The sequence below is a fragment of the Sus scrofa genome, chromosome 6, assembly GCF_000003025.6.
Source record: "Sus scrofa isolate TJ Tabasco breed Duroc chromosome 6, Sscrofa11.1, whole genome shotgun sequence".
Taxonomy (NCBI): Eukaryota; Metazoa; Chordata; class Mammalia; order Artiodactyla; family Suidae; genus Sus; species Sus scrofa.
Window position 1 is genome coordinate 86,125,653 of NC_010448.4, and position 14,422 is coordinate 86,140,074.

Below are 14,422 nucleotides of genomic sequence, written 5' to 3' on the forward strand. Positions count from 1 at the left end.
TTCTTAACCTGCTGAACCACAACGGAATTCCTTTTCTTTCTTTTTATTTTACTTTTTATGTTTTGCTTTTTAGGGCTGCACCAGGGGCATATGGAAGTTCCCAGGATAGGGGTCTAATTGGAGCTGCAGCTGCCAACCTACACCACAGCCACAGTAACGGATCTGAGCCGCGTCTGCGACCTATACCACAGCTCACAGCAACACTGGATCCCCAACCCACTAAGCGAGGCCAGGGATTGAACCTACAATCTCATGGATACTAATTGGTTTGTTTCCGCTGGGCCACAATGGGAACTCCCTCTATCTTTTTTTTTAAATGGCTACACCTGTGGTATATGGCTATTCCTAAGCCAGGGACTGAATCTGAGCTGCAGCTGTGACTTATGTGGCAGCTGCAGGCAACACTGGATGCTTTAACCCATTGCACCTGGCTGGGGACAGAACCCATGCCTGCAGAGCAACCCGAGCTGCTGTAGTCAGATTCTTTTTTTTTTTTTTTGTCTTTTCTAGGGCCGCTCCTGCGGCATATGGAGGCTCCCAGGCTAGGGGTCGAATTGGAGCTGTAGCCGCCGGCCTACACCAGAGCCACAGCAATGCGGGATCCGAGCCGCGTCTGCAACCTGCACCACAGCTCACGGCAACACCCACTGAGCAAGGCCAGGGATCGAACCCGCAACCTCATGCTTCCTAGTCAGATTCATTAACCACTGAGCCACGATGGGAACTCCCTGTAGTCGGATTCTTAATCCCTTTCTTTTACCAAAAAATTACTGAAAAGGATGGAGACTGTAGTGATGCCCTCACTCTAATGAGTGGTGGGGTTGGGACTAGAACCCAAGCCAGTGCTCTTGCAGGTGGTCTCCAAGGACACACCTTGAGCCACAGAGTAGCCCAGTGTTATCTTTGCTCTTCCTTCTCTAAAATGAAGATCCGTCCCATCCCACTCAGGGTGGGACAGGCCTGGAGCCACACCAGAATGCTGCAGGAGCAGCTAGGAGGGCCAGACAGCAATAACTTGGAGCTGCGGGGCCGTGGCATTCCTCTCAGACGCTCTGGTCACTGAAACCCCGTCTACAGTGCAGTTCATTGGGGGTGTGCTGCCAAGTTTCACCTTCAGCGGCAAGAATGAGGAAACAAGGGTCCAAGGGCTTGGCCCCAAACAGCCTAGTGTGAAGTCCAGAGGGAAGGTGATGTGCGAGTGTCACAGGGTGTAGAACCTGTGATCTCAGGCTCCCTCCTGAGCCTGTTTCCACAGATGCCTCCCTCAAGGATCACATATTGAGCACACTCTATCTGTTAGGCAGACCCTCTGGGCTTCTGCCCATGCAGGTTCTTCTACATGTTCTCTCCTTGTACATGGCCCACCTGATCTTCAGGGGGACTCAGACCTCGTGTCTAAGCAAGCATCCTGACCACCTGAGGGGGTCGGGTGCCTCTCTTCAGGTGTCCATTGGCTCTAAACGAAGCTATCACAGCGCTTACTGCCCGGACCATCTCCCGGAGGGCAAAGGCCACAGATTATTCATCTCTGCACCCTCAGTACGCAACACGTAGCAGGCCCTCAAAGAAGCGCTGGCTCACATGTTAGCGTACAATGAGTTCTGTCACCTCCTCCTTCACTCACGACCATAGAAAAGAAATTCACAAGACAAGCAAGCAAGCAAAATCCCAGTTCTCAACAGAGCGCCAAGTCAGAATGATAACGAATTTTGTAAAGTCCTGGAATTCTGGTTTAAAAACCAAGTCTTGCGCAGAGTTTTGGTTTCAAACACCGATGCCAAGTGTAAAAGTAAGAAATCCCCTGAGAGTAAACAGTGCCCTGCAGTGAGAACTCACTACCTACACAGCCTGGGTCCCCACCACCTGCTCCCCAAATTCCATCTGGCTAAGACAGAACGGGTATTTGTCCAAAGGTTTCACAGCTTCATTTCATTCTGTGCTAGCAGCAGGCAGGTGGGAAAGCCAGGATGACTAGGATGCTGTTTTATGAAAGCTTCAGGATCCTGAAAAGGGGGAGAGACAGAGGAGAGCATTCCTACCAACTTCCCCAGGGTGGCAGGAGGGTGCGGAGGGGGTGCCCTTCCTGTGAAGAGTAGAGACTTGGGATCACCTGAATGACCTATAATTTCACCTTTTCTTCTGACCTATCTAGTCCCTTTTTTTTTGGCTGCACCCATGACATGTGGAAGTTTCAGGCAAGGGACTGAACCTGAGCCACAGCGGTGAAAATGCTGGATCCTTGACTACTAGGCCCCCAGGGAACTTCTCTTATTCTCAATTTTATACTCTATCTCATGCTCAAAAAACATTTGAGATGACTGTCATTGTTTCTTCAGGTCTATGTCTATATCATGGACTTTTAATGAAGAAGGGACATCCTAATTCTATAACCTGGGGCTTCAAAGTGTCTTGAACCTCAGTTCTCTTATCTGCCAAATGGTGATAACAATGACCAACCGGGATTACTCTGATTTTTAAATTTCATAATGCATGTGGAGAACTTGGCCCAATGCCTGTCACAAAGTAGGCACACAATACATGAGAGGTGTTTTTACCATAAGATCTAGGAAATGCTAAGTTCTAAAAGGGGACTTTCAGGAACAAAAAGAAAGAACACACTGAGTTTCCAGAAATTATCTGATAGAAAATCCAGAACTCTGCAGGAGGGCAATGGCCAAGGGGACCTCTGGAGTTTCTGGAATGTTTGTAATTCTCCCATGTCTGTCATTTTCTTCAGTCTTAACTTCATTTAGATTGGCAGTTCTTTTTTTTTTTTTTTTTAATTTTATGGTAAATGGAAACTCCCAGGCCAGGGATTGAATCTGAGCCTCAGCTGCAGCAACGATGGATTCTTTTAACCCACTGTGACAGGCTGGGGATTGAACCTACGCCAGAGTGACCCGAACCACTGCAGTTGGGAGCTCAATCCTTCACATGAAAAAAGCCCAGGTGCTTATTTAGGGGATTCATTTAGGGAGGTTAAAAGAAACTCTAAGAGACCAGAGGAAAAGGCTCAGTAGAGTACAGCTGGAATATTTGGGGCCAAGGAGGCATGAAGAGAGACATTCAGAAGGTTGACATGAAAACAGGAGGTCCCTGGAGGCCTCATTTTGAGGAGTTCGGCAACATCCCCCGACCCAGATCCTCACTCCCTCCCTGCTGTTCCCAGAGCTCTGGCCATAGCAGCTTGGGGAACACTCTGCTCAGACACCATGACCCCACCTGGTGCAACCTGACCTGCTCATCCAGTCACTAGGATGCTTAAAGGACACTTGATTCTTTCTGTGACAGTGTGGTTACCCTAAACCACCTAAGATGTGACTACAAAGGAGAGAATCCCAGTCTCTGGCCTCGGTCCATCCACGAACAAGTCAGGTCGCCTGAATCTGGGTCAGAAGGGAAAGCTGCCCTTCGGGGGCAGAGAGAATTCCTGCCTGTCTGACAGTGTGTATTCACTAGGCAATGGCTCTCAAGCCAGGGCCATTCTGGACCCCCCTAAATACTGCAGGAGTAGCACTTGGGAATATGTAGATTCCACAAGTGACCCAGGTGACTGAGATGTGAAGCCAAGGTTGAATAAATGCTTCACGGAAGTTATGTTTTGAACTTCTGGGACATTATCAGGGTTCCCACACAAGGAGACAAGAGAAGCTGTCTTTTTTTTCCTAAGTGGCATTTGCAACCAGACCAGTCTGGTCCAGCTTCCCTGGCTCTCCAAGTGGAGGACATCAATCAGGAGGCAGCTGCACTCAGGCCTTTTCTAAGGGTCCCTGAACACTGGAGATGCCTTCCTCATCACACAGAACTCAATTTATTACGGAAATTAGATTCAGGCTCAACTAGCATTTTTGAAGCTCCTATTTTGTGGCAGGTCCTCCACCAGACACATAAACTACAAGCCTATGAGAGACTCACTACATTGTCTCCATTTGGAATGCATTCCTGGAAAAAGACTGTTCATCAGAGATGTACCAACTCATTACAGCACAGCCCTCAGGGAGATGTCTTTCCGACATGGTGATTTATCACCTATGATCAACATACAATTTGGGGTTTATTTATTTATCTTTTTAGGGCCACACATGCAGCATGTGGAAGTTCCCAGGCTAGGGGTTGAACCGGAGCTGTGGTTGCTGGCCTACACCACAGACACAGTAACGTGGGAACTGAGCCGAGTCTGTGACCTACACAAGACTTCACAGCAATGCCGGATCCTTAACCCACTGATCAAGGCCAGGGATCGAACCTGCATCCTCATGGATACTAGTTGGGTTCGTTAGGGCTGAGCCATGACAGGAACTCCTAATTTGGGGCGTATTGACTGAAGTTTCTTCTCAATATTCTTTTCAATTGCTCTAATGGTGGATGGGGCTAGGCTGAGTGCATGACCAGGAAATTGTCTGAGGCTTATCCCCTTCAGATGTCAAAACATCTAGCTTGAATTTTTTTTTTTAAAGTAAAAATATGGAACGCTTCACAGATTTGCATGTCATCTTTGCGCAGGGACCATGCTAATCTTCTCTGTATCGTTCCAATTTTAGTATATGTGCCGCTTAAGTGAGCACTCTAGCCTGCATTTTAATCATGAAAATAATTCCTTGTTTGCTTGTCCTTTGGAAAACAATCAAACCATTTTGCTGGGAATCAAAGAGTTGTAAACAAGGGAGTGCAAGAGAGTATGCAGGTGCTTTTTGCTGAAGAGCATTCGTTTTATTGCAGCTGATTAGCATTATGAGCTATGACTATATTGTTTCTATTTTTAAATGGGATGAAACCGAGGCTCAGAGAACCTAGGAACTTGCCAAACACACAGAGCTAAGATAGGAAGGACAAAGATTTGACCCTGGGTCTTCTGCTTTTGCCCCAGTACTACTACAGTGACCCCCACTAGCTCTTTTGAATGACTATAATCATTTATGTGCAGATTTACAATCAATGAAAAAATTCATATACTGTTTTTATCAGCTGCATGCAAAAACCATGGACTAAGATTCAACAGAATTTTAGGACACGATCATAAAAGTAACAAGGGCGCAGAGGGGCTGAGTGGCTTGTCCAAGATCAAACAGCTACTTAGAGGCTGAGCCTGTATTTGACACTCAGTCTGTATGGCTCCAAAACAGGAGCTGTTTTTAACTAGTTAAAGACACACATACAGTGCAGTGGAGGGCAAATTACACAAGAGGGGACTCTGAAGCCATGGATTCCTGTCTCAGTTGCACTCTTTATTAGCTCTATCACTTTGGACAAGCCCTTTGCCTGCTGTAAAATGGAAACAATCATCTCTGACCTACTTTCTGGGATGTGAAGATCTGAATGGATGAAAAAGTATTCTGAAAATCCTTCCACAAATTAATAGACCATAGGAACTCATGTAGACCAGTCAGACAGACCTGGGTTTAAAAATCCCCACTCAACCACTTAACTGCTTTGTGTGACCTTGGACTAGAGAGTTTACCTCTCTAAGTCTCTGTTTTCTCATCTGCAAAGTGGGACTAAATCAAGTACCTACCCCAAAAGACTGAGAGCATCCATTTACACAGGGACTGCCTAACACATAGAACGGAACTAATAAACGTCAGCCACTGTTACCGTTATGACTGTGCCTCTCAGGTTTTCAACTTCTTCGAAGCACGGACTTTCTGAGCTACCACACGTGACCTGGGCAATAGTTTCGGTCCGATTATTCTCTGCCTTCCTCCTCGGGCTCCGTCTTTCCCTTTCCAGACCCCTCTCCACGTCCGGTCTTAAAGCCCTCCAGGAACCCCAGCCCCCTGCCCCGTCTCGGCGCCGTGTCTTACTCGACGACCTTGGCTGGGTCCCCGTGGTGCCCATAGACCAGCGCCTGAACCCGGGAGGGCTCGGCAGATGCAGAGAAGGAGGCGGCAGCAGGCCGGCGGCGGCGGCGGGAAGCGGGGAGCAGCCACCGCTGCAGCTGGGACGGGGCTCGCGCCCCCCAGAACGCGCCGCAGCCCCACATGCTTTCTCCAGTCAACTCTGAGTCGGACGCTCAGAGATACGTCATCTTCCAGCGACTGCGCGTCAGCGTCCCGGCTCCCGCCGCCTGACCACGCCCCTTTCTTCTTTTCCGCCCCGCCCCTTCCTCCGAGGCCCGGGCGGTGGCGCTTGGGGAGACTGTCTGGGGTCCGCCACACGGTGGGCGGAGGGATGTAAGGAAGTCGCAGAGTCTGAGCCAGCCAGAGTTGAACTAACAAGAAAAGTCTGAGACTGGCCTAAAACCGTGTTTACGGTCTGCATTTTGATCTTTGATTTTGAGAAAGACAATTTCCCTCCTCTGGCCTCCTTTTCTCCTCCGACATTATCTCATTTAGTCTCCGCCGAGTCTTAAGTGTAGCGTGGCAAACTTAATTTCCCTGCACAAAGTAGAGCAGATGAAGCTGATGTGGCTAGGACTGAGTTCAGAGATAGAAGAATTAGGTTCAAATCCTAGACCTGCCACTCTTTACCTCAGCCGCCCGGGGCAAGTGACTTACAAACTGAGTCAGCTTTCTCATTGGCGTGATGGGGCTAATATACCTCCTTCAGGATTGTTGTAAGGATAGGATATAACAATAGAAAAACCGGATAGCGCATCGTAAAATGCAAAGTGTGTTCAGATTATAAGGGAGGGATCACAAGGAGGGGCCCATCTCAAAATGCGCAAGGTGCAGAAAGGGACTGAATGGGACAATGGAAGTGCTTTGTAAAAAGTTGTAGCCCAGGAAAGATGCTAGATCATAGTGGAAAGAAGATGTGAGCATAACTAAAACCCCATTTGAATGTTAGGGTGTAACAGAGGGCACCGCTGGAGTCTTAGATGTTTGGGGTCAGGGTGGGGCTCTTGGAAGAGGTGCTATTGGAGCCAGTCCTGTGACTCGAAATCTTTAGTATGCATAAAAACCACTTGAGGTCCCATCTCAGACCTACAGAATTAGGATATTGGGGAGGGGTCCAGAAAACCATGTTTCTTATAGCTCAGGAATGTTCTAAAGTTCCCGTCATGGCTCAGTGGTCAACGAATCTGACTAGGAAACATGAGGTTGTGGGTTCGATCCCTGGCTTTGCTCAGTGGGTTAAGGATCCGGTGTTGCCATGAGCTGTGGTGTAGGCTGGCAGCTACAGCTTAGATTCGACCCCTAGCCTGGGAACCTCCATATGCAGTGGGTGCAGCCCTAGAAAAGACAAAAAGGAAAGAAAAAAGAATGTTCTGATGCAAGGGACCTGGGGAAAAAAGTTGAGAAACACTGAACCAAGGCTTCAAAGGATAAGAATTCCTTACACTGGATTTTATTGACCCCAAATGTGCCAACTTAGAGTCTTTTCTCTGAAGAAGAAAATAAAGTGTTGGGATGAAGGGTGCAGGTGCTGGATTCTGGCAAACCTGGCTTTGAGTCTTGACTCTGCTATTTGACTCTGGCAAACCTAGCTTTGAGTCTTGACTCTGGCTTTGAGTCTTGACTCTGCCCAATTATTGGCACATGAAAGCATGTAATAAATGATATTGAGGTTATTGTAAAGAGTAAATGAGAAATGTCACATGCAAAAACATCCAGACTGGCTCATAGTACATGCTCAAAAATTGTTTGTACTTGTTTTTATTATTAAAGTTGGTGTCCCATGATGGGGCAAAGACTTGGTCCTACATCACACACACACACACACACACACACACACACACACACACACACACACACACACACACTCAGTCTTGCCTGTCTTCTGTTTTCATGGTGACACACAGTTCTACTTCTGTTGGAAGACTCCCTAGGTGAATGAGCTGCCATTGTCTTCTCTACTAAGTTGATGCCTCTGAATTCCCTGGGCAGCTCAGCCAGGAAGCCTGGAGAATCACTCAGCAAGTATTCCTTTCTGGGGCTGCACTTAGTCCCCTCTCCATTCTAATAGCCCTCACTTTTGGTCCAGGACATCAGCTCTTATTTGCATTTTGTTGATAAACTTCTTCCTGAGATCCCCTCCCTTCTTTCTCCTTCCCCATGTCCTTCTTTCTCAGTCCTCATGAATGACTTTTTTTTCCCCGAAAAGAAAGCCCAGATTTTGTCCTTCCCTTACTTAAAGTCCTTCCATGACTTTATAATAATAATCAGAAAGTACCAGAAGCCACAGTTCTTTGTAGAATATTGTGATCTATTAAACTTAAATTTGTAAACAAAAAACTATGATTCTCTGCTAATTCTATCATTCTAGCACACTATCAACAAGTTCTAAAATCTTTAGAAAAGAGTGGAGGAAAAACACCTTAAACAACAGTAAACTTTTTTTTTTTCTCATTATAATTAGTCTATCTTCCTACAAATTAGAAAAATACAACTGTGGTTAATTCAACTGCAGGGCCCCTCAGCTTGGCTTGAGGAATGGCTGGGTTCCCCCAGGAACACAGTTTGAGAACCACTGATTGAGGGGTTCAGGTCTAATTGTTCCATCCTTACATTTAAGACCCTTTGTACTATGACTTCCATGCTGTCTTTCTTTTTCTATTGGACCATGCACAGCATATGATCCAGCCATACCTGACCCCCACATTTCCTAGTATTCCATATCTCATGCCTTGACTCAGGTTACTCCCTCTGCCTAAAATTCTCTTCCCTGCCTTGAGTATCCAGGAAACTCCAGGTTCAGCTGTCATTTCTTTGATGTTATTTCCCAACCCCCTAGGCTAAGTCAACCCTTGCTGCTTTTGTGTTTTCTTCGGACTGGTTTTATGACCTTTAGGACATAGTTCTTATTTATTTATGTGCTCATTTCCTCCTCCAGGCAAAAGTGGGGCCATGTTTAGTGCATCTCCATGACGCCAGCACCTAATATGGGGCCTGGCACAGAGTAGGTCTTCATGAATATTCCATGAGTTGAAAGTAATTAAATTTCCTCATGGCCTGGCCCTGTCTGTTGGTACCGTCTCCTTTTCCCTAGATTTGGGCTGGTCACTCCAGGCCAGGACTTTCCTTTCCCTTCCCTCTTCTCTCAAGGATTATAGAAGGTTGTGGTCTTTTTCAAGTGAAGCAGAAGGTTTCCTTTTCATCTCCCCACCTGCTACTCGTGTTCTTTTTCTCCCTGCCTCCATCATAGTCCCTACCCTGTAGTCTTCTGTGCAAAGAGCAGAGGACTGTGGAATTAGTCTGGTCTAGGTCTGAGCCCTGGGCCCATCCTTTACTAGCTGCATGACCTTGAGCAAGTGTCTTATTCTTTCTGAGCCTCAGTTTCTACATCTCCCAAAATGGGACCAATGGTAAACTCCTGCCACAAGGCTCCTGCAAGAGTACTCTGCAAACAGCAGCATCCTTGCTTGTTTCTTTTGTTTTCACCTTGGCTTTCCTTTTCTGGATGGTCCTTTCAGCCTCTTCTCTGCATGTTTGCTATTGGTCTCTCCCCATAAAAAGTAGGCTTCTTAAAGGCAAGAGCCATATCACCACTCATTCATTCATTCATCCATCCAGTCAGTACTTACCGAGGACTGACTACATGCCAGATACCAAGCAGTGGGATATAAGGCAGAGTCCTTGACCTTAGGGAGCTCATGTTCTGGAGGTGCAGAGACATAATGAATACATCATAGAATAGGTGCTCTCTTTAAAACTGTATTAATTCCCTTTTCCCTGACTTTTTCTCTCCCCTATTTCTCTAGTATATTTTTGTCTCATATACCAGAGAACTTGCCTTTTTTTTTTTTTTGGTTGTTTATTCTTCTTGTCATTGCATTGGAATATAAGTTCCATGAGAGTAGGGATTTTGATCTGTTTTATATCTCCACTTTGGCTTGGAGCAGCTGTCGGACAAAGGAATCAGTATCCAGCATCTGTTGATTTCTTCCAGATGGATGACAGGTCTTAGCTTCTATTCAGTTCAAGCCAGATGGCCTTGATTCAAATTTTGGTGCTGCTGCATACTATGAATAACCTTGGAAAAGTCACTCTCTCTCTATGTACCTCAATTTTCTCAGCTGTATAATGGGAATGATAGTGGTGAGGATTGAATGAGTCCATGTAGATGAAGTACATAGGAGGTGCCTGGTCTTACATAGTAATGGACAACTAGTTTGTGGTCATTGTACAAGGGCTTACACTGCACAAAGGCCTAAATAAACTTAACCCGTGTGGCCAGGGGATAGACAAGAACCAATGAGAGTCAATGAGGGAGGCAGATTTCATGGCACAAAGGGAAGGATTTTCTTTCTTTTTCTTTTTCGGCCACACCTGTGACATATGGAAGCTCTTGGGCCAGGGGTTAAATCCATGCTGCCTCAGAGACAATGCCAGATCCTTAACCCACTGCATCATAGTGGGAACTCCAGGAAGGACTTTTTTTTTCCTTTTTGGGGCTGCCCTTGTGGCATATGGAAGTTCCCAGGCTAGGGGTCAAATTGGAGCTGTAGCTGCTGGGCTACACCGAAGCTCACAGCAATGCTGGATCCTTAACCCAGTGAGTGAGGCCAGGGATGGACCCTGAGTACTCATGGATACGAGTCGGGTTCATTACTGCTGAGCCACAAAGGAAACTCCAGGAAGGACTTTTTAAAAGCCAACATCGCAAGGAGAACTAGCTGAATCCACTATTACAGTTGAAGACTTCAATATCTTTCTGTCAAATGAACATATCCAGCAGGCAGAAAATCAGGAAGGACATAATTGAACTCCACAACACCATCAATCAACTGAATATGAAGGTCATCCAAAGATCGCTTCATCCAACAACAGCAGAATATACATTGTTCCCAAGCTCACATGGAATTTTTACCAAGAGAGACCACCTCAGGGCCATAAAACACAATTTACACTGATTGCCCTCAGACCACAATGGGGTTAGACTAGAAATCAGTAACAGAAAGAGTGCTGAAAAATCCCCAGATACTTGGAGATTAAACAACACACTTCTAAATAACACCTGGGTCAAAGGAGAACTCTCAAGAGAGATTGTAAAATTTCAAACTAAGTGGAAACTAAATGAAAATGAAAACACAACTTACCAAAATGTGTGGGATGCAGTGAAAGCAGTGCTTAGAGGGAAATTTATAGCACTGAATGCGCATATGAGAAAAGAAGACAGATCTGAAATCAATCATCTAAACTTCTGTCTTAGGAAACAAGAAAAAGAAAAGCAAATTAAATTCAAAGAAAGCAGAAAAATGATAAAAATTAGAGCAAAATTAGTGAAATGGAAAGTAAGAAATCAATAGATAAAAATCAGCCACACCAGGAGTTCCTGTTGTGGCTCAGTGGTTAACGAACCTGACTAGTATCCATGAGGACATGGGTTCCATCCCTGGCTTTGCTTGGTGGGTTAAGGATCTGGAGTTGCCTGAACTGTGGTGTAGGTTGTAGATGGGGCTAGGATCCTGCATTGCTGTGGCTGTGGTGTAGGCCAGAAGCTACAGCTCTGATTTAGCCCCTAGCCTGGGAACCTCCATATCCTGTGGGTGTGGCCCTAAAAAGACCAAAACAAAACAAAACAAAACAACCAAACCAAAAGCTGGTTCTTTCAAAAGATCAATAAGTCAATAACCCTCAAGCTAGAATAAGAAAAGAAGGCAAAGGACAAATGACTAATATTAGAAACGAAAGGTGGGACATCACCACAGATCCCATGGACATTGAGAGGATGAAAAGGAATACTGTGAACAACTCTAAAAGCTAGAGTTTCCAAAGACCCCACCACCTGCTCTTGGTAGGTGATGAGTTCCCTGTCCTTGGAGGTAACTATGGGTGAGCCTTTGAAGGAACATAGATAGAGGGGATTCAAGGATTGGAAGAGGCAGAGGCCGGGTGTCCCTGGGTCTTTGTCCTAAAGAGCTGTTTGAGAGCTAGGAGTGGGTAGCAAGCAGAGGTGTGGGCCTGCTCACTTAGGAATGTCGGCGCCGGGTAGGTGCAGAGGTTGGGGGGCATCCAGGCCCAGCCAGGGACCTCGAGGGGTGGGGCGGGTGTGTGGTCCTGGAGTGGGGGAGGGGTGCGCCAGGGCTGTCTGCGACCGGACCGGGCGGCGGCGTGCGCGCGCGCGGCGGCCAGCAGGGGGCGCCGCGAGACCGAGGAACGCACGGTCGAGCCTGACGTCAGCGCCCCGCTTGCTTGGGCTCCCGCTCTGGACTCGGCGCCAGTCCCGCTCAGCGCCGCGCCGCTTCGCTCCGGCTCTGGCTCGCCTCGGGCTCGGCTCGGGCTCCGGCGGCAGCGCCCCCCGCGCCGGGCCCCGGGGCAGGCGGCGGCGCACCATGGCCCGCGCCCAGGCGCTGGTCCTGGCGCTCACCTTCCAGCTCTGCGCGCCCGAGACCGAGACTCCGGCAGGTAAGTGCGCGTCGGTCGGACCCAGCTTGCCCCGCGGAGCCCCGGGGCCCGTGGCGTAGCTCGGAAGAAAGTGGGAGTGTTGGCAGACGCGGCGTTGCGAGTCTGCTCCCTGTGTGTCTTAGTGTTGGATGTGCGATCTTATGCTCAGGGTGTTTGTGTGCCTGCGACTATTGTGTGTCCGTGAGTTATGTGCAAGAAAAGGTGCTGTGTGTTTTGTGTGTCCAGGAATATGTTGGGGTGTTATGTGCATTGAGGCATGGAGTGTGCGCTGTCTTGTGTGTCTGCCAGTGTGTAGTGTGTGTGTGCGGCCAAGTGGATTGTGTATCTGTTGTGTGTCCATCTGAGTTCTGTTGTGTGGCTGGAGTTGTATCTGCTAATGTGTTGTATTTGTTGGCATTTCGTGTGCCCTAGCTCGGAGTGCTGTTTGTTGTGTATCCACGAATGGGTTGTGCGTTTGTGTTCTGCGTGTGGCAGGGAGTGCTCTGTGGATTGTGCCCGCATGTGCAGCAGGGGACCGGTGTGCGGTGTGTGTGTGCTTGCGAGACCCGTGTACGTGTGTGAAGGCGTGGGAACGGTCCGGAACGCGTGTGTCCGTGCGCTGTATGCGCGATGTGTACGTGTGGGAGTGTCTGGGGTTGGTGGTGTGCGCCTCCGGGGGCTACGTGGGTCCGAGTGAATGCCAAGTGTGCCGGGAATGCGTGTGTAGGAGCGTGTCTGGAGCGGATGTGAGTGTGTGAGTGTGTCCGTGCGTAGCTGGCTGCGTGTCCAGGAATGTTGCGAGTGTGGTGCACGCCGGGGCCATGGTTAAGAGTGTGCCCGGGGCCGCCCGAGGGGGCGGCGGCAGGGTGTGTGTGTGTCTGTGTGTGAGTGTGAGTGTGTGTGCGTGCGTGGGGGGCGCGCGGGCCCGGAACAAGTTGTCGTGGAGGCGCCCCCTCCCTCTCCCTCCCCTCCGTTCCCCTCCGAGGTCGGGCCGGGCCTGAGGCTCGGGAGGGAGGGATGTGGGCCGGCGGCCGCCGACTCCGACATGTCGGGCTGTTTGTTGTTTCGCAAGTTCGGCCCGGAGCGGCGGGCGGCGGATCCGAGGCGGCGCCGGGGCCGCGGGGCGCAGGGGCCGGGAGCGGGCTGGGCCGGGCGCGGGAGGCGGACGCGGGGGGCCGCGGGACGCGCTGAGGCCAGCGGGCGGGGAGGGCCGGGCCGCGGCTGCACCAGGGACGGCCGGACGGGGGCCGAGTCCCGGCGGGCCCGGCCTGGCTCTGGGCGGCCGGACAGCGACCCCTCCCGTGGCTCGCGGGAGGCACCGCGGACGCCGGGGTCTCCCTGGACCTTCCTCCGTCGACTCCGCAACTTTGTGCGGCCTCCCTGCCGGCCGTGTGTGTGAGTGTACGTGTGTGAGCGTGTGTCTCCGTGCTTCTGTGTGCTGTATGACTGCGCCGTCTCTGGGTGTGTTTCTTGGAGTCCGGCGTCTTTTGGTGTGTGTGTGTGTGTGTGGCTGACGTGTGATCGCGTTTCTGACTGTGTGTATCCAGAGCTGTGTCTGTGTATCTGTGTGTGCTGTGCACCATGTGTTGGCTGTGTGTGTTGGTGTGCTGTCCACCCCCCATCCCCCCATCCCACCCAGAGGCCCGGGATCCCTGACTGTGGCCCTCTCCAGCCGAGTTGAAGTTGCACCCGATGCGTCCCTTGGGGCGGGAGTGGCTAGTCCCCTCCCCCGCCTCAGCAACACCATCCCCTTGGGTTGGGCGGCTCCAGCCTGCTATCCGGGGCACTGAGTAACGGGGAGACGCCCGGAGCCAAGACACATGCAGAGCCACCTTGGCCCTGGAAATACTCCTTCAGGCGCTGGCCTCGGAGAACTGGCAGCCCTGGATCAGTTCGCTGCCTCACTGCCCCCTGGGGCCTCTCTGGTGTTGCTCTCTAGGCTCTTGCCACTGGCTCTGAGCAGGGGGTGGATTCTGTAGCCCCAGGCCACCTCTGCACCGTTTTAGCTTTGACTCCTTTAGCTTTGACTCCTCCGTACTTGTGAGGACCCCCAAGGCAACCTCCCTCTTTATCCTACCCCAGCCCCCACTTCGTCCTGCAGCAGCTTTGCCCCGCTCCCCAACCCTGAGATCAAGGGGAGAAGGTACTACATGCTC

General features: G+C 49.7%; 2 protein-coding genes across 11 annotated transcripts in view; one reads left to right on the plus strand and one right to left on the minus strand.

Annotated features, from left to right (window-relative positions):
• Positions 1-6,039, minus strand: part of MECR (mitochondrial trans-2-enoyl-CoA reductase) — a 37,309-nt gene extending 31,270 nt beyond the window's left edge. The window contains exon 1 of one of the 2 annotated variants that reach the window (XM_021093341.1): positions 5,593-6,039. Coding sequence is in view for 1 of the 2 variants with exons in the window: in NM_001244082.1 (NP_001231011.1) it covers positions 5,802-5,980 (179 nt within the window). In the remaining variant the exon portion in view is untranslated. 2 annotated transcript variants of the gene reach the window in all.
• PTPRU (protein tyrosine phosphatase, receptor type U) overlaps positions 12,091-14,422 on the plus strand; it is a 90,406-nt gene continuing 88,074 nt past the window's right edge. For 2 of the 9 annotated variants that reach the window (XM_021095725.1, XM_021095729.1), the window contains exon 1: positions 12,153-12,287. In XM_021095725.1, coding sequence (XP_020951384.1) covers positions 12,215-12,287 — 73 coding nt within the window. In that variant the 5' untranslated portion in view covers positions 12,153-12,214. Of the gene's footprint in view, positions 12,288-14,422 lie in introns of all 9 variants that reach the window. The other 7 variants (XM_021095724.1, XM_021095728.1, XM_021095731.1 and 4 more) reach the window with 6 other exon arrangements.